General features: G+C 38.7%; 1 protein-coding gene across 1 annotated transcript in view; it reads right to left on the bottom strand.

The window, feature by feature from the left end:
* Positions 1-628: 628 nt before the first annotated feature.
* Positions 629-27,578, bottom strand: part of myo5c (myosin VC) — a 29,132-nt gene continuing 2,182 nt past the window's right edge. Inside the window, exons 3-41 of the mRNA XM_088921433.1 lie at positions 27,330-27,501; positions 27,005-27,149; positions 25,824-25,980; positions 25,121-25,264; positions 24,716-24,797; positions 24,197-24,304; positions 23,763-23,869; positions 23,301-23,566; positions 22,754-22,835; positions 22,500-22,640; positions 21,796-21,921; positions 20,696-20,779; positions 19,559-19,690; positions 19,363-19,460; positions 18,558-18,644; positions 18,252-18,363; positions 16,671-16,882; positions 16,268-16,433; positions 15,024-15,170; positions 14,568-14,732; positions 14,386-14,479; positions 14,230-14,293; positions 13,574-13,754; positions 12,748-12,841; positions 12,447-12,510; positions 11,888-11,968; positions 11,550-11,730; positions 10,962-11,055; positions 10,604-10,667; positions 10,075-10,243; positions 9,336-9,420; positions 8,694-8,792; positions 8,253-8,407; positions 5,692-5,781; positions 4,830-4,980; positions 3,801-4,086; positions 3,241-3,415; positions 2,961-3,041; positions 629-2,188 (exon numbers count right to left, since the gene is read on the bottom strand). Coding sequence (XP_088777559.1) covers positions 2,036-2,188; positions 2,961-3,041; positions 3,241-3,415; positions 3,801-4,086; positions 4,830-4,980; positions 5,692-5,781; positions 8,253-8,407; positions 8,694-8,792; positions 9,336-9,420; positions 10,075-10,243; positions 10,604-10,667; positions 10,962-11,055; positions 11,550-11,730; positions 11,888-11,968; positions 12,447-12,510; positions 12,748-12,841; positions 13,574-13,754; positions 14,230-14,293; positions 14,386-14,479; positions 14,568-14,732; positions 15,024-15,170; positions 16,268-16,433; positions 16,671-16,882; positions 18,252-18,363; positions 18,558-18,644; positions 19,363-19,460; positions 19,559-19,690; positions 20,696-20,779; positions 21,796-21,921; positions 22,500-22,640; positions 22,754-22,835; positions 23,301-23,566; positions 23,763-23,869; positions 24,197-24,304; positions 24,716-24,797; positions 25,121-25,264; positions 25,824-25,980; positions 27,005-27,149; positions 27,330-27,501 — 5,094 coding nt within the window. The 3' untranslated portion in view covers positions 629-2,035. The remainder of the gene's footprint in view (positions 2,189-2,960; positions 3,042-3,240; positions 3,416-3,800; positions 4,087-4,829; positions 4,981-5,691; positions 5,782-8,252; positions 8,408-8,693; positions 8,793-9,335; positions 9,421-10,074; positions 10,244-10,603; positions 10,668-10,961; positions 11,056-11,549; positions 11,731-11,887; positions 11,969-12,446; positions 12,511-12,747; positions 12,842-13,573; positions 13,755-14,229; positions 14,294-14,385; positions 14,480-14,567; positions 14,733-15,023; positions 15,171-16,267; positions 16,434-16,670; positions 16,883-18,251; positions 18,364-18,557; positions 18,645-19,362; positions 19,461-19,558; positions 19,691-20,695; positions 20,780-21,795; positions 21,922-22,499; positions 22,641-22,753; positions 22,836-23,300; positions 23,567-23,762; positions 23,870-24,196; positions 24,305-24,715; positions 24,798-25,120; positions 25,265-25,823; positions 25,981-27,004; positions 27,150-27,329; positions 27,502-27,578) is intronic.

A 27,578-nucleotide genomic window follows, 5' to 3' on the forward strand; every position in this document is an offset into this window, starting at 1 on the left:
CTTTGCGTCTTTACAGAGGCTGCGTTTTATGTGCAGGGGGTAAAGAGAATTGAGTGTGAAGGACTGACTTGTAAGCTACTTAGAGGGTATTAAAGATCTGGCTACACATTGGCAACACCTGCTGCTTGGAGCTGAAGTGCCTTATACAGTATATGGCTTACATCTTATATATAGAGAGAGGAAATGTCATTAAGAAAAGTTTGACACAATTGCCATTTTATCTATACAAGAATACAATTTTATGTATTTTTTACATTCTAGTAAAAAAACAGCATACATATTTAAAAGTTCAATAGTAAGCTTATAAAGTATTCTATAAACACCATGGAAATGACATTTAAGTTTTGTAATAGCTTACAATTGCTAAAACAAAATCAACTGTGTTTAGGAAGAATTGGATCATGACTGGATTTTGTTCTGTAGCTTTTGTCAAAATGTACCTAGACAAAAAAATCACATTCCAACCAGTTAAAAATATTAAGGCACAAGAATTGGCAAAAGCACAAACTATTAAAACCATCTCACAGAAAATAGTTCAGTACATCTTTATTAAAACACATTCATTTTTAAATTGATAAGACTTTCCAAAGAAAAGCTAAAAAAAAAAAACAAGGATGATAATGGGAAAGACATTTATATCACAGAGAAGAGTTTTTCATAATACACCATGATGAGAAAATCAATGTTCTGACACAAAAAGATTATATTCTGCAAAATTATTGTAGAAAATTCCACATTTATGTAGAGTTATCAGACCAAATATGTTGCAGAAAAGCATTTGAACCAAAGTGGAACTGTAGCAGTTGAGGCACTAGTAAAAAGGTAATATGCAACAGGTTGTTTTCTGATCAAGCACTGACTCTGAGGGATAATGCGTGTTGTTTCAGTTTAACTGCTGCTTTAAAAAGATTTAGCAGAACACAAGCTAGGCCCTAAAGAATATATCCAGACTTTTTATAAAGGATCAACAGTGTTTGGAAAATATTCCAACTACATATGACAGGTGTGGTTTTCTCTGCCACAAGGTGAAATGTTTACACTGATACGTTTTGTGGATCTCCCATTAAGACATGTAACACATGGTGCACAGTGAATAAAGGTAATAAGTACATTCTATATATACAAAATGTGTACAATTGTGCATAACTGTAAAATGTGCTATTAAAAGTGCAAAATTGTGAATGTAACAATTCACAGTTTAACTTCTTTGCAGTGAAAATAACATGACACATTAAATCTCCTTTGAAGATATAACCAGCTCTCAGCAGTAACAGCCCACTTTTTACAACATTTTCAACACAGAAAAACTACATACATGGATAAGTTATATAATTAGATCCCTATAGTCTCTGTAAAATGAAATATCTTAATGGTTATAATATACAAATTTATTAGATTTCGTTAAATGATTATGATCAAAAGTTCTTGTTTTTGTGTGTAATGCTGGGTGTAATACTAAATATAAAGCAGGCCATGAAACAATTCTCATTAAGGAAGTAGTTCATTAAACATCAGAATCATGATCAATACAGTATAAAGATAATAAATAATACATTAATGGAAGCTGGGTTAAAAAGCCAAGGTCTTCATACATTATTTAGCTGACTAAACCATTCCTCTGCATTAGTAAAGCTCTGGTAATGAGGATAATAACCAGTAGAGATTTTAAAAACGTAACCTAGGACCCTTTACTAATTTAAATACCACTGTGATTAGTAATATTAACACCAAGACATTCTGTTTGAAAAAGGCAGTGTATGGGTTTACTTTTGTTCAAATTTTAAAAGACACGCTTAAAATACTTGTTAATGACCTGAAGGTGAAAAGTCTAAAACATTGATTGGAGAGCAAGAAAAAGAAGATTTAAACTTCATTACATACTTAAGCTGCTTTCCAAACATTTTCAATACATTAATAATATGGTTTTGTAATTTAAAAACCTGTGTCTTTGAGGCTAAAAAAAATAAGCTTTTTTTTTTGCACAAAAGCAGAGAGATCCATTACTGGGTTATACAGGTCTGCTGGTTTACAGCCATCAGATTCTGGTTAAAAAGCCCAGTTTAAGACTGCTGGGAATCTGGATCATCTCCAGGGCCTGTGGGGAGGGGCTGAATGGGAAAGTGACCTGGAAGCGATACTTGGTGTCCAGCATGAGTTGAGATGTGCCTTCACGACCCTGCAGTAAAGACTAGGAATAAAGGAAAGAGAAGGTTAGGAAAACAACATTATTCTAGGATATTAAGATACTTTATATTTACAACAGCAGCGTTGGCACATTCCAGCCTGAAATACTGTGGTTTTGCAATGCCACCAAAATGCTTATTTATAACAGAAGAGTATGAAGTTAATAGACTGAACTACACTGATCTATTGTAATGAAAACTATTCCAATTTTCATAGGCCATATGGGAAGCAAGTTAATCCTGAAGTGATAAATTACGAGCATTGAAAATACTTTTAAATATAATGTATTGTACTAACTTTTCTAGTCCTGGAATATTCTAAAACCCATAAAACTTCTGAGGTAAGTACCTGGAATTCTGTTATTACATGACTAGTGCCTAATAAAAACCCATTACACCTCTGTAAAATCTGATTTAACACATATAGAAGTGTAATGTATAGAATGATGATAAGACTGATAAGATGATGATAAGACACAAACTGCCCAAAAGCACTGTTGAAGCTAATTCTCTAGGATCATTCCTGAAACAGCTGGATGAGAGTCTTGCATTGATTATCTACTTGCAACTAAATGAGTTAAAAAGATGACTCATTTGTAATCCTTTTGTCTTTCTGGAATTTTTCATACTATCAGCAGTGAAAGAAGAGATCAGCTATTGTTTATTTTTCCAGACACCTCATGTTCCTTAATTATATCCTGGTTACCCACAACTGAATTTTGTCTAAACTGTAAGATCAGATGTGTCATACTGTAGTAGTATGTGGAATTTTCTCACCTGTACTTTGCGTACAAATGATGGTGCCACCCTCTTCTCAAAATCATCGATAGGGGTGTAGGAGTTGAGAATCTTGACAATCTGTTACAGAAGAAGTGGGAAAAAAAAAACATAAATCCATTTAAAAATGGAAGAATTGCACACATGAAATGTGATATCAATAATTATGAAGTAAATAAAAGTTAAAATATTCAAAGTTAGAATTGTAATCTAACTTGCACTATAACCTACTCCTAAGGCTGTAGCAGTTTATAAATATTTCAAAGCTTCCACATTTTACCTGCACAGCAGAAAGCCCAGAACATCGCTCACAGATTTCCTTGGCATCATCGTCTGTTGATTTGTTGACCTGGAGTAACCACGCTGTCTGGGAAAGAGGCTCCATAGTGTCTACAGCATTGCAGTTCTGCATGCTCTTCTCCTTAAGCCATTCTTCCAGGTAACTAATATTACATCTGCAAAATATAAATGCAAATCTGATCTTGGGAAAGTGTCAGCTTTGGACAAGAAACAAAAATACAGAGAAGATGCGAATAGAACAGATCAGATTACAAAATGTGCGACACAGACACAGTGGGTGTGACACAGAATGTAAAATTATTTTCTTAAAGTGTGAGGGGAGATTAAAACAGTGTAGCAAACATCTGCATATTAGACTTTCCCATGTTTTCACTTTTCTGTCAGAAATATCCTAACTTTTTAATGATCTATTTGCTGGCTTATGTTTAATCCTAGGTCAGTGCCTAGGAATTAATGGAATAAACACATATGGCTCATCGTGGGCTGGCTGCATGCATTTCCCATTTATTTTGTTGAATCTCAATTGTGATTTTTTTGCACCTGATCTGCATGCCCTTCCTGCAGGAGCACATGTCTTTGCGGAGGAATATACTGTTCAGGGTGACCGCTCCAATGAGGAAGAAGAGCTGCTTCACGGCCTGCTTCATGAGCTCGGCGTCCATGCCGTGCTGACACATGGTGCTGTGGAAGTAGCTGAGCTGCTGGAGGATGGAGGAGATGGTGTAGACTTCCATGTCCTCGTAGATGCTGGTTGAACGCTTGCGGAGACCCGTGGGTTTCATGCTGGAAATGCCCTGAAGACTTTCATGTTCCAGCATTCCAGGTACTGGGACAAAACGAAAACTGAATTAGTTTTATTTTTCTAACATGGTGTTCATGTGGGTTTCCCCCCGGGTGCTCCGGTTTCCTCCCACAGTCCAAAACTCACTGGTAAGTTAATTTGCTCCTGTGAAAATTACCCCTGGGGTGAAAGTGTCTGTGTCTGTGTCTGTCCTGTGATGGACAGACATTCTGTCCAGATTGTATCCTGGCTTGCATCCCCTGCTTGCTGGCATAGGCTCCAGCTTCTCTGTGTCCCTGAATGAAGAGGTTACTGTACAAAATGGATGGATGGATGAATTTCTCTGAGCTCTTAAGTACTGCTTAGAGGAGTGTGTGAGTAAGGTTTAAATAAGTAAGGACCTCATGGTACATGATTCTGATGAAGTGAAATATCCACAAAATATTGCACACATTGTGCAAGCCAGCCACTTACGGCATATAACAGTGTCTTAATGTTACATTGTCTTAACTGACTAAGTTAAGATGTCTTAACTGTTACAGTATATTTTTAAAATGAATGCTAAGCACAATGTATGATAATGTCACAGTTAACATAAAACAAACTGTGTAACCCTTTTAGCTTTTTAAAGTATTTACAGCATATTTTGCTTAATGAGATTCATAGTGCTGACAGCAAACAACTTCCCTAAAAAAGAGCAAGTCATGCTATATTTCTGTATGAAACAGACTTATTTTTAGTATGATATTGATCATCAGAAGTTTTTAACATCCTTCTATTTTGCTCACCTATCATTGGCATTAAGCAGTTCTCCATGACAGAAATAAACTGATGGTAGATTCGGATGGCCAAGTCGCTGAAAATCTGCCTGTGCTCAGACAGGTCGAAATTTCTCAGGCAGTTCTTATTCTGGCGTGGAGTGTTGTGTTTCATTAATTCCTTTAATGAAAGAAATAATTAGCCACTGTATTTGGATGCATTGTAACTGAAGTGGGACAAATATAAAATCGACACGTGTTCAAGGATATAGAGTTAGGGTTTAATTGCAGTGTGGAGAGTATGAAATAATTACTGGAATATGTTAACTCAACTATGCAGCCCTGTATCAGTCACCAAACTGCATATAGGTCTATTAAAGTATGAACTGACTTTATAAAAACAGTAATTGGTTGGCTTGATAGGTTGACTAGAGAGGCAGAGATCTTCAAAGAGCATTATGAAAACCAGAGTCTGACACAAATGAACCCAATACATTCTACACAAAGCTATAATGTATAAAAAGGGTTAGAAAACTTAGCAGTGTTATTCCAACCCTGTGCTGCTGTGTGTATTGAGCTCAATAAAGCTGAATCTCCACAAGGCTGCCCCCTGCTCCTCTGTTGAAGAATTTCCCCAAAACAGAACAAAACAAAACCTTCATCCTGCAATATTGGATTTCTCTTCCTTGCCAACACAATATGCGGAATGGCAACACTTAATGCCAACTTGTATTGGCAACTGGTATATGGTTTTTACATTTGTAGTGGAACCATAAAGTATTCCTTCAGTTAATATTTAAAAGTTTTGTGCGTGTCCTGGGCAAAATTCCTTCATTTACTTTCCTGTGATTTTTAAAGGATTTTTGTTTCCAGAGCAGTTTTCTTATAGTACCTCCTCTCCACTGTACTGCTTCAGACAGTTCAACATGTGACAAGAATTAGACAGCCAAAAAGACAGCATCTCAAAATCCTCCTGGTGATCCTGCAGTAGAAGACAAGCTTACAGTATGTTGAAACAAAACAGCAAAAAAAAGGAAGGGCGAATAATGTACATCAGAGTAGAAAATGTATTTTTAGAGGATGTCAATTGAAAGACAAACATTTATTTGAATGCAAATCTTTGAGGATAACAACACATACTACAATGATGACAATTGCTGGTATTATTCTAGCCTCCAACAGAGTGCTTTACCACAATGAGAAGTACTAATTTCAATAAAGCCCGACAGAAACAAGTGAGAGTACTGTGTAAGGTACTTATTTTTAATTGTGCAATCTGAATTTAGAATATAAAATGCCATGAATATCATTGAAACCACAGGTATGTGTATATATATAGCATTGCTATGTAACACAGGCCAGCAGGGACTATACTGCTGTTGTTGTTGTTTTCTGCTCTGCCAGGTCTCTCAGAAATACTGCCTGAGGGTGGAGTCTAAAGATGTGCTTCCTCCTCTGAGTAAACCTCATGCTGGCTTGACTTCTGGCAACAGCCCAGTCAGAATGAAAATCAGCTTATGAAGAACCTTGAATATCCTAAAGTGAGAATCGCACAGCTACAATTCCAGACCATCAGGTGAGAAACCTTCACTGCCCTCACAGAAGTGTGAGATACAGAGCCTGATCTTGAAATGGAAATCAATTTCCTCTCATTTCACTGTTTTCCCAGATTTTCATGAGAGAAAGCCACATCCTTTCTCAGATCCAAATGCGAAACCCACCAATACACGTTTAATTCACTGGGTCTGAAGATTTTTCAAGTTACAGAACACAGAACAAAATTGACGGTTTTCAAACCACAAACGCTTACTTGAGCTCATGTCTGGTGCGTTGGCCATCCATGACATATCTGTCACATTCTCATTTCACAAGGAAGTCATTGTTTCAAAAGCAGCCTGTATGATAGCCTGGATTTCTAGAATACGGTCATGTCAGGAGTCGTCCATAGAAAAGCGTTCAGTGTGGCCCCATAACTTGATTAATGGAGTGCAATGTTGTGCAGTTGCTGCCAAGTATTACCAGTGGAGTTCTCTATTCACTCCTGGTTAGACAATAACACCCGGACCCCGCCTTGAGGTGTCTTGACTATAGCTATACCTTTGTTATATCACTTTGCAACTGGCAGCCCACTGAAGCTCAGCGGGTGTGAGCTTGGCCAGAACCTGGATACGAGACCTCCTGGGAAAACTAAGGTTGCTGCTGGATGTGGTGTTAATGGGGCCAGTAGGAGGAGCTCACCCTGCAGTCTGTGTGGGTTCTAATGCCCCAGTATAGTGACAGGAACATTATACTGAAAAAAGGCACCATAGGCACCACATAAAACTGAGGTCCTCACTCTTTGTGGTCATTAAAAATCCCAGGGCATTTCTCGAAAAGAGTAGGAGTGTTACCCTAGCGTCCTAGCCACTACCAATCATGGCCTCCTAATAATCCCCCATTTATGAATTGGCTTCATCACTCTGTTCTCCTCCCCACTGATTATTATTAACTCATGATTGCCTAGGTTGTGGCCTAGAGTTTTGCTGCAATATCCCGATAGATTAGACATTGCTGGCTGTGAACACCCTAGCTGCCAACTGACGGTGTGCTGATATAGTCCAGCCTCCAACATACCGATGGTGCAAAAACACTGTTTTCTTATTAAGTGGGACATAATGGTTCTGTGGCATGCCTGGTGTAGAAAGGGTTGTAATTGCAACCAATTACAACACCTGGACCCCTATGTAGCAGCTACAGTATTAAGCCACGACATGGCTTCTTAACCACTTGTAAATAGTCACAATAAAGGTGAGATAGGGAATCATCGGTTAATTACAAGGAGGTCAGAATTCCAGATTTTCCCATGAGTACAACTGAGCTTTTGGCAGGGTATAAAAAGGGCCAGAGGGAAGGTGCTTTTGAAAGCTGACTGTTACTTTATGGCCTAAATTAAAGCCTTTTGGACTGCACTTCTTGCTACCTTCGCGAGTTTGTGTGCTCACTTTCCTAGGAATCCCCTGGCAGTATACAGTAGGTTTCTCTCACAAGTTCCACTCACCTGTTCATCCACTACCTGACTTCTTAGGGGCTTATGCAACTATAATTAAGTATATTGTGATCAGTTATGATTGATAAATCAAAATGACACCTAAACTGCAATATTTTATTTTTCTGAAAACATATGCAGAGGGATAGGCTTCTTTTTATGTTCAGTATATACAGTGCCCTTCATAAATATTGGGCTCATAAGACAGCTCTCATTGCTTAATTACTTAAAGTGAATGTGTGTCTCATATGATCAAATACATGGAATTACCCCCAAAATAAGACGTATACCTCAAGATAAACAAGACTCATGATCACAAATGGAAAATGCTTGAGTAAATCAAAAGTAAAACTATTGACTTTTCTGTACCAATACCTTTAGAGGGCACTGTATATACAGTATATAGGTTAGGTTTCTCAATTACTTACCTTAATGACGAGTTTAATGCCACTTATGATGGCATTCATTAAGGACTTGAGCTTGGTGGCATCATTGAGGTAATCGGCGTGTCTTATACACATGAACAGGAGGTGTGCTGGCAGACCTGGAATCATGTTCACTACCACACCTCTGGGCTTCAGCTCTGCATGAACACAGTGCAATGCAAGACCAGCAATCAGTTACAGGCTGTGCAGGATCAATACTCACTCTGTAGCCAACTTTCAGGAGTATCAGTGCTGTGCTGGTAAGCCCACTCAGCTTCCCAGCTAACGGCTTCAAGAAATCAATTCTAAAGCATTCCCTCTTACTCTATTTAAGATGTAAGGTTACTAATGTTAAGGAGTTAAGATTACATTTCCATGCATTCTGTATATGAGTTTTAGATACATTTTAACCAATACTGTTCTTGACAATAAAAAAAACAATACCTAGAATAAGGTTGTTAATGATTTTTCCTTCATCTTCTTGCTTGAATTCTAGCATTCCGAGGTATTCTTTGGGAACAGGCGGTGCTTGGACTGGATTGACTTTCAATCCAAAGAAACAGAAAAAAGGAATAAGACTAGGGAAATAACACAGTCAGTTTATTTTAATGTTATCTGTAATTAAAACAAAAGCGAAAATCAGAGCAACAAGACATATAAAATTAAGTTTTGAAAACAGTATTTTCCATCTATTTCTAGTTTCAATATATGAATAAGAGCTTCAAACACCACTTACTCAAAGTGGACTGCAATTGCAACTGAATACATTTTTTTAACCGATTTGTGGTACAGGTGGATCGATCCGAGCATGAAGAATAACACAAATAAGATGCAGAAATGAAGGAGAGTTGGAAATAAAAGGGTTAAAGCACAATTGAAACCGCGTTCTCTCCTTGGAAACAATTCCACTGAACAATACGACCAGGAAAATGTATTCCACATAGTTCCATATAGACCGTGTACCTTCATGGTCTGACTTGCTAAGAAACAGTATGACATGCAGGAAACACAGAAACAGAAGAACCTAACAAGAAAATTAGACACCTTCCAAAAAAGACATACTAACACAAAGTTTTGCGAGTGTACCTTTCTCCAGCGACTGAAGTCCTTGAATCTGGTTTTGCAGCTTCTTTATTAATCTGTCCTTGAGATCAATTTGTTCTTCAAAGTCCTACAAATCATGAAAGCTTATTTTACTTTCAAATGCATAATGATACAGTATGTTAATATAAAGTAATTTGTATTTTTCCAGGCATATATATAGACGTCAAAATAGTTCTGTTCAAAAGACCAATATATATAGACCAAGCTGGAGGACCTCTTCACAAAACATCACCTAGGTCTTAGTTTTGCTGGAGTATTAAATTTGTAGATGTAAACGTTCCCACATACGCACACAACATTCTGTTGTCTGATTTAAGGAGAAAGTCAACTCTTGAATCAATACTTCAATACTTGAATCACCCTTGGAAATCTAAAAAGCTTCTGACTTTTTTTAGTTTGGAAGAATGGGATTTCTTTCATGGGTGGCACGGTGGTGGGGTGCTATCTGCACGGAGCTTGTATGTGTTCTCCCCCATGTTCACAAGGGTATCCGCCCACAGAGGAGGCATAGTGGTGGGTTAATTAGCTTCTGAGAAAACTTTTGCGAGTGTCTGCGTGTTCCCTGCAATGGACTGGTGTCCCGTCCAGGGTGTACTCTGCCTTGCACCTACTACTTGCTGAGATAGGCCCCATCTTCCCTACAGCCCTGTATTAGATAAAGCTGTTAGAAAACAGATGGATGGATCTTTTATGAAGGGGCAGAGTTGCCATTGGTACAGACCATGTTCTCTGCAATCAGGCGGGATGCCTCCTGTCTCAGCCTGTTTTTGGTTTCACTCTCTGTCTGGTACTGTTTCTTTAGCTGGGTGTTCTCATCCTCTTTCTCAGCGATCCTGTCCAAAAGCTCCTGCTTCTCCTTCTTGTAGGCTTCTAGCTGGAGCTGCAAAAGCCTTTCATTGAGGGAAAAAAAAAGACAATTTAACTCTCCTAGGTTTCTATATACTGTAATTACACAAGACCAGCAGCCTTTCAGAAAAAATTCAAAAGCAATAGTTAGTTAATCCTGCTGCCACAGATACAACACACTTGTCCACCTCTATATAATTTAAAACACCAATAACACCATCCTGAGGATTTATTCTAAAAGTATACGACCTACTGTTTTTGGAGGTGGAGGCCAGGCTTTGTTTTTCTAGCAGTATTTACAGCCAGTATTTGTCTAAGAACACAGCATGATTTGTGTAAAGAAAAAAAAAATATTAACGAAAGAAAGTTAGTCTAGCTCCAGTCCAATTGAAAGTCTCTTGTACCTGCACTGTGCACTTTCGTCTTCCAAACTACTGCGCAACTCATTTGATATCTCCTCCATTTTTTCTAAAAAACAGAAAGAAAAGACAGAAGATATTTCGGAATTCAAAGAACTAAAGCGATAAATGATTAACAAACTGTAAATGGAAAGTGGTATTATCATGCACCGAATCTCAACTTTGAAAATGAATCTTAAAGAATTCAGCTTCTAGTATTAATCAAATTAAAGAGGTTGGTAAATTACTGGTATTCTTATTTTAAGAGAAAAAATCCACTATAGTAGCACTCTGTGCTGACAAATTATAGAGACATACTGTGCTTAAAACGCTGATCTTAAATTCTCTGAATTATGAAGGATACCTCTCATTTCTATGGCCTGGTCTTTCAAACGGTCTTCGAGGTCGTGCTTTTGCCGCTGAAGCTCCGAGATCTGCTGTTTGTATTGGGGAATTACCTTCAGGTAAACAAAACATATTAGAATGCCAAAATATTTACTCAGATCTCCAATTGAATCACGTCAATGACAAGCAGCTAAAAAGAAGAACAAAACACCCAAAAAAGAATTTTTACCCCATATCATGCAACAATGCATCTATAGATTTGTTAGCAGATCATTAATGGTTTTATTTAACAGAAATTCAGGGCAGAAGGTGGAATTCTAATCTCACTCTTCTGCTTCCCTACGAATGAAAAGCCTCTCTGGCTGCCCACAACTCTGCAGATACCTTTTCCAACCCCCTCCCTCAATACCAGCCGCACTCTTGCAGCAGCTCCCTGGTTGATTCCTCCTAATTGAGGGGGCTGTGACAGAGCCGATTGTGTTAAAGCAAAGTATTTAGAACAATATTCCGTTGTGTTTGTTGGCTAGTTTTTATCATTGGAAAAAAGGTCATAATGCTATAAAAGCCCTGTGCTCAAAAAGCCTGGTCTTCAAGAAGAAAGACCTACCATATTTTCAGAAGCAAGCCTGGCAACCTCTTGCTGAATGCTGGCATTCACATTGTTCCCCTCTTGGAACAGTTTTTGAAGTTCATTGTTCTCATTCTGGAAGTGTTCAATCTGATACCTGAGGGACTCGATTTCACTCTCATAACTTTCCTTCTGTGCCTGGGCATGAGTCTCTATCACCCTGTGTTGAGGAACCAGCAATATATAATAAAAATCAGGTGTCAGCCACATGAGAATGCAGTGTTGTAAGTTGGTAGTAACTATTCATTCTTTCAAAATCATGTTAAAGTTGAATTGCATGCTCTTTAGTGAAGAGGTTCAAAGCAAAATGTACACACCTTGTAGCTTTCCTTAGACCCTCATAGGCAAACAACAACTCGCCTTCTTCATTTATCTGCTCAAGATCCTCGGTTGTTAACCTTGACATTGAAGGAAGAGTATTTGTACATGGAGTTAACAGTATTCTTACAAAAAAAACCTAGTGTGACATTACTGTTAACTACAATCAACAATAAAAGGCAGCAATTTAAAACGGTGCTGTGAAACTGTGAAAATCAAACAGGAGGGAATGCATCAAATATTTTGGCAAGTCTTTCAATAATTCAGGCTCAGTGATTTTCAAACAGCAACACACCAAGCGCTCTGTACCCAGGGAATTCTGCAATTCTGTGGCAAGGCCACAGCATTTTCACAGAATTGCTTGTTTCTGACAAAATTAGTTAAATACTAATTTATGACATAAAGTCAAAATAGCAATTAAACCATTTAAAATGTTTTTTCTTCTTGGCATCTAGCCGATTCTATGGAAGACAAGCAATTCTGCTAAAAAAATGTATCTGTAGAATTTCCCATGGAGTTAAAAGTGAGTATAAAGTTTTTGAGTTTATGTCTTTTTACCTGGAGAGAAACTCTTCCTCTTTTATTCCTGACAGAAGCTGTTTGGTCACCTCAGATATTTTCGCTGTAAGGACATAAGGTGTAGAATTCATAATCCCCCTCATTCTTTGAGGGAGGATCTGATAAACTAAAGTAAAATAATGTCTTTAATCACAAGAGGGCAGCAGAGTTTCCTGTGTGCAATTCTTCTCTTTCCAAAATCCATTATGGTGGTGTTATTGCAGACACCAACCAAATATTATATGAAAATAATGAAAAGCAGAGCATAAGAATAAAGGTAGACTATCGATTGTCTATATACCTCTTGCTTCATTCATGTGTTCCTTCTTCTGTCTGTCCAGATGTTGTTTCTCTGTTTCAAGGTTACCAATCTCCTTTTTCAGCTCTGGTATTACCTGATAAAAGAAAGAATTCAAGAATTCACTTAAACTATGTATGGGAATATTTATACCCACCAAATCTGAAACCACCACAAATAACACCAAATAAATACCAAAAAGAAAAAAAACTAACCAGATAGTTTGTGCCTAAAATGTACTGTTTTTTATAAAAAGCAACTGTAGATTTTACTAATTCACGGCTGTCAATAAAGTCTAAAGAGTAAGCAGTTTTACAAAAATATTAAGGTGAAAATTCAGAAAGGGCAGTTAAATTAGTTTTTTACAACACTAACTATTTTCTTAATTGTTTACAGTTAAAAAACTCCTTCATGCAATCAAACCTTTTTTTTAAACTTAAAGAATGTACCTAATTTCTTAATGGAACAAACAGGTGAAATTTCAGATAATAAAAATGCACTCACAACATCATTTCTCATCACTCATAACTACTGTATTGACAAATGCCCTCTGAAAATTAGGAACTACATTTTATTCAATGGTGACTATTCACAGGGCAAGGAAAAGTATGCAATGTTTTTTAAAAATCAAACTCAAAATATTAATTTTTATTTACAGGAGTGAAGTAGTGGCAAAAAACAAATGAATGTGGACTGTTGTTCTATATACTGTATCTGGAGTTCTATATACTATATAGTGTCTCAGGAGGTAGTTCAACCCACTTCTGTCAAAGAAATAACCTAAATAAATCTTGGCCTCTTTTGCGAGCTGCCCGACCTGCTGCCCTACCTTGAGTTGCTTTGCGAGCTCTCCAACCTGCTGCTGCAGGTGGCTTTTGACTTGGAGCTCCTCCTGAGCTTGCTCCTGGAGCATGATCTTCTCCTCTCGCAGGCACTTTATCTCTTCCTTCATAGTCTCAATGCGTTTTTCATATTCTTCCTTTTGTATCTCAAAGCTATTTTCCAGGATCCTGAAAAAGGACAGTGACTGGAAAGTCGCAAACCACCTTGAACTGTTAGATCTTCATCACAGAGAAACTGCATTTACTGATCTGTAATTCAATAATTACCCCCACATTATCAACCAATACCACTACTAAATTACAGCTACAATATAGGACATTAAATAGTAATATCATTACTGAGGTACAGCTATAACACTAGACATTGGAGCCCTATATCTGTACTTGAATGATGATCACATTGCAACATATTACAGACAATTGTCATTTCAGAACTACAAATTGTGTATTTTATACTAAGATTCCTACCAAATTCTAACAATGCAACTTATACTTATGCTACAATATAGCAGTAGTATTAGCTTCCTTATCAGAGTTATTATTCATAAATGTTTATATATTTTAAATTGTTAATGGGCTTCATACTAGTGTTACAATTACTACTTAAAACATTTACCACCTGTTTTTAATGATTGATTCTTACTTTCTTTGTCTCTCCTCTCTTTCAAGCTCTTCCAAGAATTTTCCCTTTAGCTGATCAGCATCATCTAGAAAAGAAATTTATATGATAATAAAACAGGTTAACAGTTTAGATTAACTGGAAAGTAAACACTTCACCTCCTAACCACACACGTCCTACCTTTCATTTCCTTAATCGAATCCTGAAGTTTCTTCTCCTGGTTTTGCTTTTCTTGAAGAAGGTTATTGTTCTGGGCTTCGAGCTGAATAATTAACTTTTGCAGAGAACACAAAACATTAATTTTTCTGTAGGATGAAGACAAAGTCTTTCAACAGACATGGGGATAAAGTGACAATAAAGACCTGATTAGCTTCCGCCTTTGATCTCTTCATTCCCTCTTCAAATGTCTTTTTCTCAGCAGCCATCTTCTTAAGATCTGCTTCAAGCTTCTGCAGCTTGTCAACATCTTGTGCATGTGCACTGGCCAGACCAGTAAGCCTCTCAAGGAGTCCATGGTTTTCTTTATTCTGTGGTTGGAGAGTACATTGTGAAAGAACTAAAATCTTTTTCAAAAACTGTACATCATGGTGAAACATCGAGAACCATGGATCATTGCAAATGTATCAGCAACATGTCCACTTTTAGTCCACTGGTGAGTAAATGGGTGCAGTTCCCTGAACTGTTCACCAATTTGTTTTACAAATGAGAAAATTAGAAGGGAATTAAAAGGTAAGAGGTGATTTCTTTGATGTTTTCTTAATTCACGCCATCAGAGATTCAGTGCTTCACCTCCTGCCCCAACACTCCCCAACACCTACCTGATCCTCCAGCTTCTTCTTGAGCTGCTGCACTCGGTAAGACAGCTGCACATTGAGCACCAGGCGGCGGATACTCTGGAACCGGCGTCTGGCCAGCCAGGCTCGGGCGTACTTCTGTAGGATGACAGCTTTCTGTTCCTCCACCAGCTGAAGCAATACCGCAAAGTTCACTTGTGCATTAGAGGACTTGTGAAGAACAAAAGTTTACAGCAGGAGTCTCCAACCCTGATCTGTAGAGCTCCAATCAAATTGGTCTCATATAAGATAAGATCACTTTATTAGCCATATACAATTTCTTGCATTAGGAATTTGTCTTATCGCATACCCCAGCTTGCTCTCCATGAGACACACAGACGGGGAGAGAGAAGCTTGGGGTCAGAGTACAGGATCAGCCATTTATACAGCACCCCTGGAGCAGTTGGGGTTAAGGGCCGTGCTCAGGGGCCCAACAGAGTAGGATTCCTCAGCCGGTTGCAGGATTTGAACCTGCAACCTTCCAGGCACAGGCATAGATCCTTAGCCACAGTGCCATATTTCTAAAGACTAAGAACACCTACAAGATATTGATCAAATAAGCAAGTAATGTGTTAAATCTGGTCATTTGTGGTTGAACAGTACTCGTATTTCAGCCCCAAATGATAAACATGTTGATCACAAAGAAAGTCTTTAAAAATTCAAGATTAAGTTGGGTTTGGGCTCTTCAAAACCATGGTTGCAGATCTATGACTTTCAGTACTGATAGAACCATGGTAAAATAAACTCCCCGAAACCTTTAAGAACCCATTAATTTTAAACTGCTTTATCTAATATCGGGTCAAGGGGAGCTGGAGCTTATCCCAGCAAGCAATGGGTAAAAGGCAGGATACACCCTGGATGGGACGCACACCAGGGAGTTTCCGAGAAGGCATATAACCCACCAGCATGTGTTTGGACTGTGGGAGGAAACCCACAAACACAGGGAGAACATACAAACGCCATGCGGAAAGCACCTGAGGAATTAAACCCAAGGCCCTAAAGCTGTAAGGCAGGAGTTCTAACCACTGTGCCGCCTCGAACATCTTTTTTCTTAAAGGATGACTACTGACTGATTTAGTTCATCTAGTTTTTAGTAGCTAAGTGGTCTGAGGATTGTGGAAATTCATGATGGATTCCAGGGCGTCTTTGTCAACATCATGGCAGGGTAACTTGTTCAAGACACACATGAAGGCTTACAGTATGGACTGACATCCATACAAGGTACATACCTTTTTATACTGTGTCCGTGCGCGCCATCCTCGAGCATAGGCCTGGATAGTCACCGTGGCAACCTGTACCAGCTGGTAGACGCGGCGCACCAGGAAACCTCGACAGTACTTCTGGATAATGATGGCTGCCCAGACACGCTTCAGAGTAGCGGCAGTTACTGTTTGCCTGAACAATAGAAACTTGTACTGTAATTACTAAACAAAAAAATCACTTAACTCTCCATGCTTTCTGGTTCAAGTTGAAAATCAGTGCCTTCAAATGTTTTTATTGAAGACAAACTGTACGTTATTGAAGCAACTGAAAAGATCTTTCCACAAAAGAAGGGGTGGAGAGAACATCGTTGGCCTATTTCATCTATTAGGACATTTCATGTCTTGCCAGCGTCTGTGCATGTCTGCTCACCTCACTTTCCTCTTGCCCCGCACATACTGCTGGATGACGATTGCAGCCTCCCTCATCTGAAGGAACCTCTTGCGCTGTATCCAGCCGCGGAGGTGCTTCTGAACTGTAATACAGGCCCCTCGCAGTCGGTCTGACCGCAGCTTCTCCAGGTATGCCACCTGTCCCGCGCGGAAAAAGATCTTTGTGCGGCCAAACTTGTACTGATTGGAGTCCTGTGAGTGGAGCAAGATGGAGAGGAAAGAACTTCCGAATTGACAGCACCGCGATAGTGGTCATCCACTTAATTCTCTGATGAGCGACCTTGTTAGACCTGATGGAAGATGGGGTGTGGAGATGATTTGGTGGGTGTAGTACCGACTGCTGCACTGCGCAAACCAACTGGTACAGTGGTAGAAATGTGATGTGGGAAGTAACCTCTTGTAGGACAAGAGAATATTTGGTGCAGATTGAAGGCAAACTCAGCTACTGTATATATTGAGGAAGTCCCCGAGTCCAGTATTTTTCCATTCCTGTAAGGCATTCTGGAATTGAACATTTTCTATCCGGATAACAAGAAAAAGCAGAGCTTGGATAACCAAAGCACAACCTTGACTCACCAGTGTCATCAACAGGAGACAATTGCAAACAGCCAGCATTCTCTGACTGCCTGCAACTGCACAGGAAAAGGGGTGGAACTTCAAACAGCAGCAAGTTCAGAGGCTGATCAGGTTTATGCATTAGTGATGTCAAGACACTGCTTATTCTCACATGGATCACACCCCATATTAACTTTAACATTCTAGCCCAATTGGTAGTTAGTAGTTAATTGATTCAAAGGACCACATCCAGCTATTGCTTGAAATAAACCAGAGTAGTGACTTCAACTTGGCTGGGCAGCTTGTTCCATGCTCCTACAACTCTGAGTAAAGAAGTGACTCCTATTCTTAGCTTTACATGTAAGTTAGATAAGAAAAAAACATTACTTGAAATTTCTAGTTTACATTTATTTTTGTTAAGAAACAAGTTTGTTAAGGTATGAGTTATATTTCTAACTTGGGTATCACAAAAAAAGAAACTTTTAGTCAAGTCAAGTTAAAAATCAACTGCTATGTCTTGTGAAATACACATTTCTTAAAACGTCACAAGTTCTGAAATCTTAAGAATTTTCAAATATGTTATTCGTAAAAACAAATTAGCAAAACCTAGAGACACCACAACTGAATATCATTTGCATTGTGCATTTCCAGTACTAAATAGTATTTGTAACATACATCATGTCCCATATATTGTGCAACAATCATGAACAAAAATGTGTATTAAGTACAAACTACATGACTTTTTTAATCACTTGTAACTTATATTATGTTAAGAAATAATGTTGAATATAAATTACACACATTGTTATTATTCCAAATGTAAGATACTGTACCAAGAGAGTATTACAAAAACAAAATATGATGCTGAAACAAGAAAAATCAACCAAAAGCATTTTTATTATATAAAATGCAGCTTACCCAACACTGAAATTATGCTAATATGTTTAACATTCCAGGAAAGAACTCTGAACACCAGCCTTCTAAGAGGAAAGGACGAAGTACTCACCTGAATGAGCCTTTGAAGCACTATCTTGCATGTCTGTTTCTTATCACTCAGAGCAAGCTCTTGCTGTGTCATCAGTATGCTGTAGCGACTGTAAAACTCTATATATGTCCATCTGCAAATTGAAATGCAAATTTTTTTTAAAACGGCACAAGTTAAAGTGAGCAAATATCATAGGCAGGAATGTCTAACAGAGCTTCTAAATTCATTTTGCACCGTGCAGGTATGATAAGTCAAGAAGCACCTAGACTGAATGTTTTCTATATTTTACTTCAACTTAGTGCACATGGGTAAGCCACAGCAATTTACCTGGATGGGTAGCTTTGGGCACTTATGTGAATGGTCTCTAAAACTCCACAGGCTCTCAGCTGTTGCACCACTCTCTTCGAGTCATACCTGAAACAAAATCCACCAGGGTCAAGACCAACTGCTGCAAGGTACCATAAGCCCACTGCAGTACTTTAAATGTGAATCAGTCAATTCCACTCTTTCACACTGTGCACTTTGAACTTTCAAGATATTAAACAGCTTTTGTTTGGGATGGTGCAGCTCTGATCCTGCAGACAGTAGGACAGGACTTCTCATTAAGGCAGAAGCATCTGAAAGCTGAGTGAAAGTTGGAAACTGGTCCAGTTAAGCCAAGAATAATCAGGTTCAGGTAATTAAGAGCCATGCTGGGAAAAAAAAATGACACAAATGTCTGTCAAAACCAAAGTTATACCACCCTGATCTATAGGGAGAAGCATTAAAAACACACCAATTGTTACGGTTCCAAAACGCATGTTGCATTTTTAATAGCTCTCAGTATATTGTTAAATTATCTGCAAAAAACACGTATCCATGGCACCACCTAGTGGTACATTATGCTAGCAAGCATGGGGATTAGAAGCAAAATGCCAGCTGACATAAAGAATCTACTTTAGAGGGATACTTGAGATGATGTTCTATGTGAATCAACTGGTAAAAATTAACCTGTGCTTTATTTCTTAATTTTTTACATCCAGCATCTGTGGTCAGTAGGATTTACTGTAACTGTCTACATTGAAGACTGATCAGTAGGTTAGGTTTAACTCGTTTTCCTCCACAACTGTTCATATTTCTGATGTGCACTTACTCAAATGGAAGCTTGTCTTCATTGGGCTTTATGCACCGTACATAGTGAGGCGTTGTGGCATTGAGAGTTTCCATTAACAGATACAGAGAGCTGCGGAACTGCAACAGGAGAGAGACGGGAACATAAGATGAAAACCCTAAGCTGCAAACTCCAGGTTCAGTCTTCAGTCAGGGGAGTGAGTCGCAGACGCCAGTACCTTATTGCCCACTGTTGTTCGGAGCTGCTTGTTGGCCGGTTTCAACCCTGACCTGGCTGGTTTGATCTTAATGCTTTTAGAGAACGGAGATGTTGGTTCTTCTTCTTGGAAGAAGTTTGCAAGAAGGTGAAACTGTTAATGGAAAAGACTGATGTTGGAAGCACTAGAATAATTCACAAAAAATACCAACTGGTTATGGTGAAGAACCAGGGCTTTTCTGACTGCACTTTAAAACCACTCCTCACGTCCACGTTAACCATAACCACACCTATAGACAAGTGCAGCAGCCAAATCAGGATTATCAAAACACTGCAGAGGCAGCAGATAAATAAAAAAAAAGAGAAACCATGATGTTTATTGTAGTCAAGTGAAAAAGACTGCATGCAGATTGCAAAAACAAACTAGAAATACAAAATGGGAAAGGCGGAGATTGAAGAGACTACATATGAAAACGTCTGAATTGTGTATCCAAAAATAATTTAAATCTTCTAGACAATGTGTGGAAGCAATAAAATAGGCAAATAAAATATAGTTAAAATCACAGAACCTATGCTACATTTATCAATGTACTGTACTAACAAGTTCTCACAGTGTGCAGTTTTGGTTGCCACATTTCCAAAAAAAAAAAAGATATTGCCGATCTGAAATCAGTCCAGAGAAGAGCAAAAAGATACATTACAGGGCATAAAGCAATATCTGTCGGAGTGTGACTATACACCCTAAGATTTTGGGACAAGTTTGGGTTTACCAAACAGGCTTCTCAAGCTGGGAGAGATTCCTGAATCAGAAAGGTACCAAATACCAAATGGGATAAAGTGGGCTGAACAAACCCCTCGTTCTGAAATTTTTTAATAAACTTAAGCCAAGTAAAGAATTCTAGATTATTACATTTTTAAGATATTAAGAAGGAAAAATCATACATTCCAGCACAACCACATCAAAATGGTTTCCTCTGGAAGAAGGCTGTCTGCTAAAGTGCTCTAAGTTTTAATAGCTTTGCGGCATCGTACAGGGATTACACTCTTTTTGAGTGCTTTTCAAATATGGCATTGTAAATTAATATTTCTAAGCTGTACTTGTACGATTGTATACTAAAAAGAAATGTTTTTCTTTTTCACGAAGCTCAGGCCACCATACCTTACTAGCCCTCATTACATCAACCAGTTCTTCATACATTGTGTCTCTGTTCTTCTCAAGGAAGCCTTTACTTTTGTACTCCACCTGCATAAAACATTTCAAGCATTTAGTGTAAGCTTAAAAAAAAAACAGTTCACAAGTTGAAGATTTATATAGTGGTGACTAATAATCATTAAACTGATCCCAGATCCAAAGGCAAGAGACTATAAATCAACGACTTGAACATGAAATACAAATATCACAGCAGCTACAAATTTTAAGGTGAATAATTTATATGTGCTGAGTGCCATCTATAGGCTATGGGAAGGATTACACCAACATATGTGGTGAAATGTGGTCAGTGGTGCAAATACAGTAGGCTTTGCAAAACAAATTCTGGCTGTTCTCTCGGTTAAAAACTAAAAGGTCAAAAAGTAGCTAGACATTCGGTTTCTTATTTGCTTGAAATGAATAATTTTGTAAATTTCAATATAAACTTGCAATTTTTTTAATTGTTTTTTCCAACCTCTATTGCGAAATAAAAATTAACAGTAACGGGAAAGTGTGGCAAGATTTTTTTCATTGAGTACTATAACCGTATCAGTGATTCAGCAAAATGAAAATTCCATCTTAAGGAATAAGCCACTTAGAGCCTATTTACTGGTTAAAACTGATTCGGGCTAATGATTTTCTGCCCCGGGTATCACAGCAGTGCGTTAGCGTTACAGCCTCGCAGCGCTGCGGTCCTGGGCTCCATTCCAGACCTTGGGTGCTATCTGTGTGGAGTTTGCATGTTCTCCCAGTGTTCATGTGGGTTTCCTCGGGGTGTTCTGGTTTCTTCCCACAGTCAAAAGGCATACTTGTAGGTTAACTGGTTGCTGTGAAATTGGCCTCGGTGTGAATATTGGCTGCTATCGTTTGTGATTCCTGCCCTGCGATGGTACTGGTGTCCTATCCTGGGTGCACCCTGCCTTACACCCGTTACTTGCCAGGATAGGCTTCGGCTCCCCCACAACCCTGAACTGGAAGAAATGCGAAGTGGATGGCTGGATGGATTTTCTCCCTCAGAGACAGTTAAAAATGTCCTTCACAAGTGTCTTTACAAAGTCTCTGTTTTTTACCTTATCAGCAAAGTGTTGAATCACAAATGATTCGTTGGACATCCTTGGCTTTTCAAAAAGAGGGTTCTTGTCCACATAATTGTTATATAGCTTCTGTAGCCAGTTCTGGTCTGTCCCCTGTGGAAACTGGACGGACAGGAAATTAGTCTCAATAAAATGTGGTCCTCTGTGCTTCCTGGCGACTTTCTCCTCACGGAAACTTAGTCTTTTGTTCAATGTTTAATTCTAAATTAGGTATTAATTACTCAGCATCAAATAACGAATAACAGAAATCTTATCACTTCTCCATACTCAGCAATACCGGGAAATGCTTCACCAGGAATAACAACACCCATGAATGTTGTTAATGATGAATTAAGTGTATTGAAAAATGTTTGAGCATTTTGGTCATTTGGCTTAACACGCTTGGCTCAGGATGGCTACAGGCCGAGTAGTCTGAGACCAGCCTGAAGAGTTAATAGCGACCAAGCGGGGGCTGCACAGGTGGAGATGTGGTGGAGGAGGGAGACATAACCACAAATGCAAATGAACTTACGTACAGTATTTATAGTTTTGTAAAACCTCAGGAATGACCGATTTAAAACAGCTGAGGCCAGTTGAACCTGGTTGCTGTTCTTTTAATCCTCCTGAATGTTCATGGTTAATTCCATTTAAAATGTTTTTCTTGGAACAGCTGATTGAAAAGAAAAATGTAATTTCATTACCAGGCACTCCTCATCCAGCAGATCCAAAATGCCCATCTTAGCTTCAATGAGGTCAATGACAGGCTGGTTGTCATAGAAATCAATTAATGTCCAAGGAATGTCCTCTTTCATATATTCTTCTTGCTCCAATTTAAACACATGCTAATGGAAGGCAATAACATTTTAAGCTTAATAAGTGCATAATGAAGTTCTAGGAAAAACAGAAATATACATATGGTCTGAAGGCATATTATTTGGAAGTGATGGTAACATACCAGGTTAAATTGCTGCTGTAGCTTTTCATTTGCATAGTTAATGCAAAACTGTTCAAAACTGTTGACTTCGAATGTTTCAAAGCTAAAATGAAGAACAAGAGTGATGACAAGCTAAATGAGAGACATTCTATGTGTGTCAATTAAAATGCAGTAAGAACTAAATTTAAGAATATCAATTTTGCTTGGTCAAAATTTAGAGCAAAAAAACCCCACTGAAATAAAAATATAAGGAATGTTACAAACAGGATGAGGCCAACCAACCGAAGTAGTTTGTTTGTTTGGTTTTTAGTACCCTGTGGATCTCATCCAGTTGTTTCTTAAAAGACGCCAGGATATCGGCTTAGGCAACATGGTTCAGTAGCTTGTTTTAGACAGATTGTTATTATTTCCATATAATGTACAACTGCTATGGAATTTATATGCCAAACTAAAATGCAGGCATTAAAATAATTTGCTTCTTATTTCAGTGGATGTCTGAGAATTGTGAAACTCACAAGATAATTAAAGATTTTCTTTTTAGAAACGACCTGACCAATTTTATCCTTACCCATAAATATCCAATACTCCAATAAATGAATGCTGCTTTCCGGGGAACTTCAGAGCCCTGTTGATCTTGTCGATGACGCAGTCAAACAGGTGGGCGTAGATCTGCTTGGCGAGGGCATCCCGGGCATTAATGGCACGGTCCCTGGGCATGGGCTTGACCACAGTCTCTGAGACCAGGACGATCTTCCTGCTGCACAGCCAGCGCGCGACACTCTCAGCACTGACGTCCAGCAGCTCACAGAACTGGGCCAGGTGCCTGTCGCTGGACTGATTCCATCGTGCACAAAGAAATCGAGCCACAAGGTCACAAATAAAAAGGGCCCTAAGAGGACGTGGCAATTGAGACCCATTTAACTTCAGCTAAAATATGCAAGAAAAAGTGCTTTTTTAATAGACATTTAAACAGCAATGCAAGGACAGTCCCTAGACGTAGTCCTGAAACACACAATAAAGGTGTACTTACACTGACAGATGACTTGTCATCACTGACAGCTTTAACTTGCACATTTCCCAAGTGTAGAATCCCTGCCAACACTTTGAACACATCCATCTGAAAATCCTCTTTCAATCCTGAGAACAATTAAGACCCATTTTGGTTTTTTTTACAATAAAACAGTACAATAATTACAACATTATTTTAGTGAAATTCCACAAAATGAAATGGGACTGAACAGTCATCTTACCATTTCCACAAAACAGAATATACCACCACTTGAACATTTACCAAATTCAATATCAATTCAGCTTTTTTTTTATTTCCATGTACACTGTGCCTATACAGTTTTAACACGCTTACCGTGCATCAACATGACGATCATTGGATGGAGAGAAGACGGATGCTTCTGAAACCTTATTTATACTTTCTGAATAAAATGCACTTGTATGACTATCGCTTACCAAGCAATGAGAAAGTTCTCCGAGTTTCATTCATGTCAGCTTTGTCATCAACTCCATCTATGTATGTGTTACTTCCCATACTGGTGTACCTGAACTCATCTGCACTCACTGTAAAACATGCAAAAGAAACAGGAAACTGCTACATTTTTCATGTTTTTTTGCTGCTCAGAAGCCTTGTTTAATATGTACACGTGCAGAACGCAATTCATGTAAAATTTGCAGGGGTATTTTTTACATAATTATTATTTTTACATAATAATTTTAATTATTTTGAATATAGGCTGTCTTGGATAACAAGAAAAGAACAACATTAGGAAACATTTCACTTCAGTGCTTTAACTGCGGGGAGCTTTGTAGTTCAGCCTTTGAGATTGTGCAGCCAACTAATTCATATATTATTCAGTAGCACAATTATGTATAAGCATCCTTCAGAACAAAGTGGGGTAGAGAGCAAAGGATAAAAGACCAGAGACTAGACAGAGTGTGTCTGCAGTCAGTGGTTGTTCCATTAATACTTACACAGTCTGAAATTCTTGAATTCTGGCTGGTCTGCAGAAGCACACAGCTGATAGAATATGTGATAGTTCCTTTCGTTCTCTGACTAAAGAAAGAGCTGGCTGTTTATGGAAATTTTGTCATTATTACAATACAAACAAAAGAGCAAATACAGATTTTCTGCATAATTTAAGATAAAACTGCATTCATACCAAAGTTGAAAACCAATTACCCCTTTGAATTCTTGCCACCATGAAAAAAATGTTTAATGAGATTTAACAGCTGAGAACAAAAAAAAATACTAACAACCATGAATTCATAGGAAAGGCATGAATTAATAGGTATAAAAACTTTGCTCAAGCCAAAAACTTGCTCAAGAAAGTGCAGCGATAGGGAAAGAACAGAGATATGATCAAAACAAAACATTACCTGAAAAACTACTCTGGATTTTTCCAGGAGGTATGTTCTCATGTTTGCTCCAATGATCTGATTCCTCCTGTCAAAACTGATCTCAGTGTACTTCCCAAAACGGCTGCTGTTGTCATTCCTTGTAGTCTTTGCATTACCAATGGCCTGTCAGCAGAAGGACACAGGAACACTCACTTAAAATTATTCTTGTATATAATCAGAAGAATCATGTTTCTTTGTGTGCAATTCTCCATTTCCCCAGCTGAAATGGGATCTTTGGTGATCTACAATGATTATAAATGCTCTAACCCATTTCTGTTACCTGCACTTTTCAAGAGTTTAAGCCTGCAGTGATCAATCAATATAATAGCAGCAAAATCAGCACCGACCAACTGATTTGCATGACCTAAGACCAAACATCTTGTACATCAACACATTTAGTAGACTATAGTGAAAGCTTTTAATGATAAACAAGAAACAGAATCTCACATTGTCCCTCTAAAAGAGTGTATTCATTTTCTGTGCTTCTATGCCAAGCAAATACGATCTGTTATTTTCTATCCTTGTATTGAACTAGAAATCCTCCATCTAAACACATTTCCAGCTGAGATATCCGAGATCCAGATCTTTTAACAATATTTCCCAGATAAAAGTAATAGCATTGCAACATCAGAACTGTGCTCATGTCGTTCAGAAGTAGAAAGAACAAAAGAAACGAACCCACCTCTGTGATGGGGTTTGACGCCAGGACCTTGTCTTCCACACGTGTCTTGCTGCTGGATTTACTAACTGTGGCAAAATACCTCATGGCATACCTGGCCGACACAGTCTTCCCTGCTCCCGATTCCCCGCTCACGATGATCGACTGGTTCTTACTGTTCCTGGAAACCCACCAACCAACACTAATCAACGCCTCAGCTGGGCTTCCTTTACAGGGTCGAGCCTCTCTCTCCGAAAGAGATAAAAGGTGTAAACCTCAGTTTTAAGTCCCTGGGAGTTAACATCACAGAGGACTTAACCTGGATCCACCACCCCAACTTCATGGTCAAAACAGCACAGCAGCACCTATTCTATCTCTGCAGGCTAAAGAAGTTTGGCATGCCATCACATATCCAGGACAACTTCTACAGGTGCACGAATGAGAGCATCCTGACTGGCTGCATCACTGCCTGGTATGGGAGCTGCTCCGCCCCAAAGTCAGCACAGCTCATTACCGGCTGTGAGCTACAAAACACTCAGGATATCTACTCAGCTAGATGTCTGAAGAAGGCCAGGTCTATTCTCAAGGACCCCAGTCATCCAAGTCATAAACTAGTTTCTCTCCTACCGTCAGGTAAACGGTATCGAAGCATTCGGTCCAAGTCCAACAGATTACGGAACAGCTTCTACCTCCAGGCAATAAGACTGCTAAACTGCCAAGCTGCAGTCACCTTCAGCAACCATCCTAATGGTCTTTCTTAAATGGTCAGGTTACATTCCATTGTAATGGAAAACATTGTGACACAGTTTTCCATCGTATTTGGAACACTGCATTTGGACATAACGTATTGCATACACCCTGGATATGAAGCAGTTCTATTTATATTGGTTTTTTCTTCATTTTTTATTGCACTATTATTATGTAACCTTATTCTGTAACTTTTAATTTTGGGATTTTTATTTTTATTCCCCCCCCCCGGTGAGCTCGCACGAAAGATATTTTGATTGCCCGCAATTACCGCTGCATGCTGTATTGTTGTGCATTTGATAAATAAACTTTGGTTGATTGATTAATTGAACTTCTAAATTCACTCAGAGAGCAACGCTGCCAAACTGTGATCCTGGAAGGTAAGGATGCTTCAAAATAAGAAGCTGGCCTGTTCTTTTCTGGGGATCAATGTCACTTTTACAGCGCTGAAAGCTCACCTGGCCATCTGTTTGTAAGCCTCCTCTGCCACAGCAAATATATGAGGGTCCATGTCCCCCATGTTCTGCCCGGAGTAAGCATGGATAATGGCATCTCCATATATTGGCAACTGTTTGTATGGGTTAATGGCCACAAGGATAATACCTGAACAAGAGAAACACAGCAAAGCTAGAAGTGTTCAGCTTTTGTCTAGCCTGCATTAAATCCATTGAAATGGTTAGGCTGTCCTTGTTTTAGGATTATGATAAAACAATTTATACACTTTATTTAATGACAGCATCCTTCTGAGAGTCAACAAAACTTTTGTGCTAGATGAAGCCTCACCGCAGTAGGTGTAGATAATTTTGGAGTCCACAAAGCGCACTTTGAGGTTGTGCAGGACGGCCGGCTCGTGGAGGTAACTGAGAGCAGTGAGGTCATTCTCCCCCACTAGGATGTCGGGGTTTCGGAGAGGAGGCAGGTCCTTATCGCCCAATTCGAGAGGATATTTTAATTCCTAAAAAGAAAGTAGGGCACAGGAGGGAAGAATGAATAAAAATGCAACCAGAAAAAAAAGTCTAAATGTAGTTTTAT

This window comes from Atractosteus spatula, chromosome 7 (assembly GCF_055471065.1).
Source record: "Atractosteus spatula isolate fAtrSpa1 chromosome 7, fAtrSpa1.hap1, whole genome shotgun sequence".
Taxonomy (NCBI): Eukaryota; Metazoa; Chordata; class Actinopteri; order Semionotiformes; family Lepisosteidae; genus Atractosteus; species Atractosteus spatula.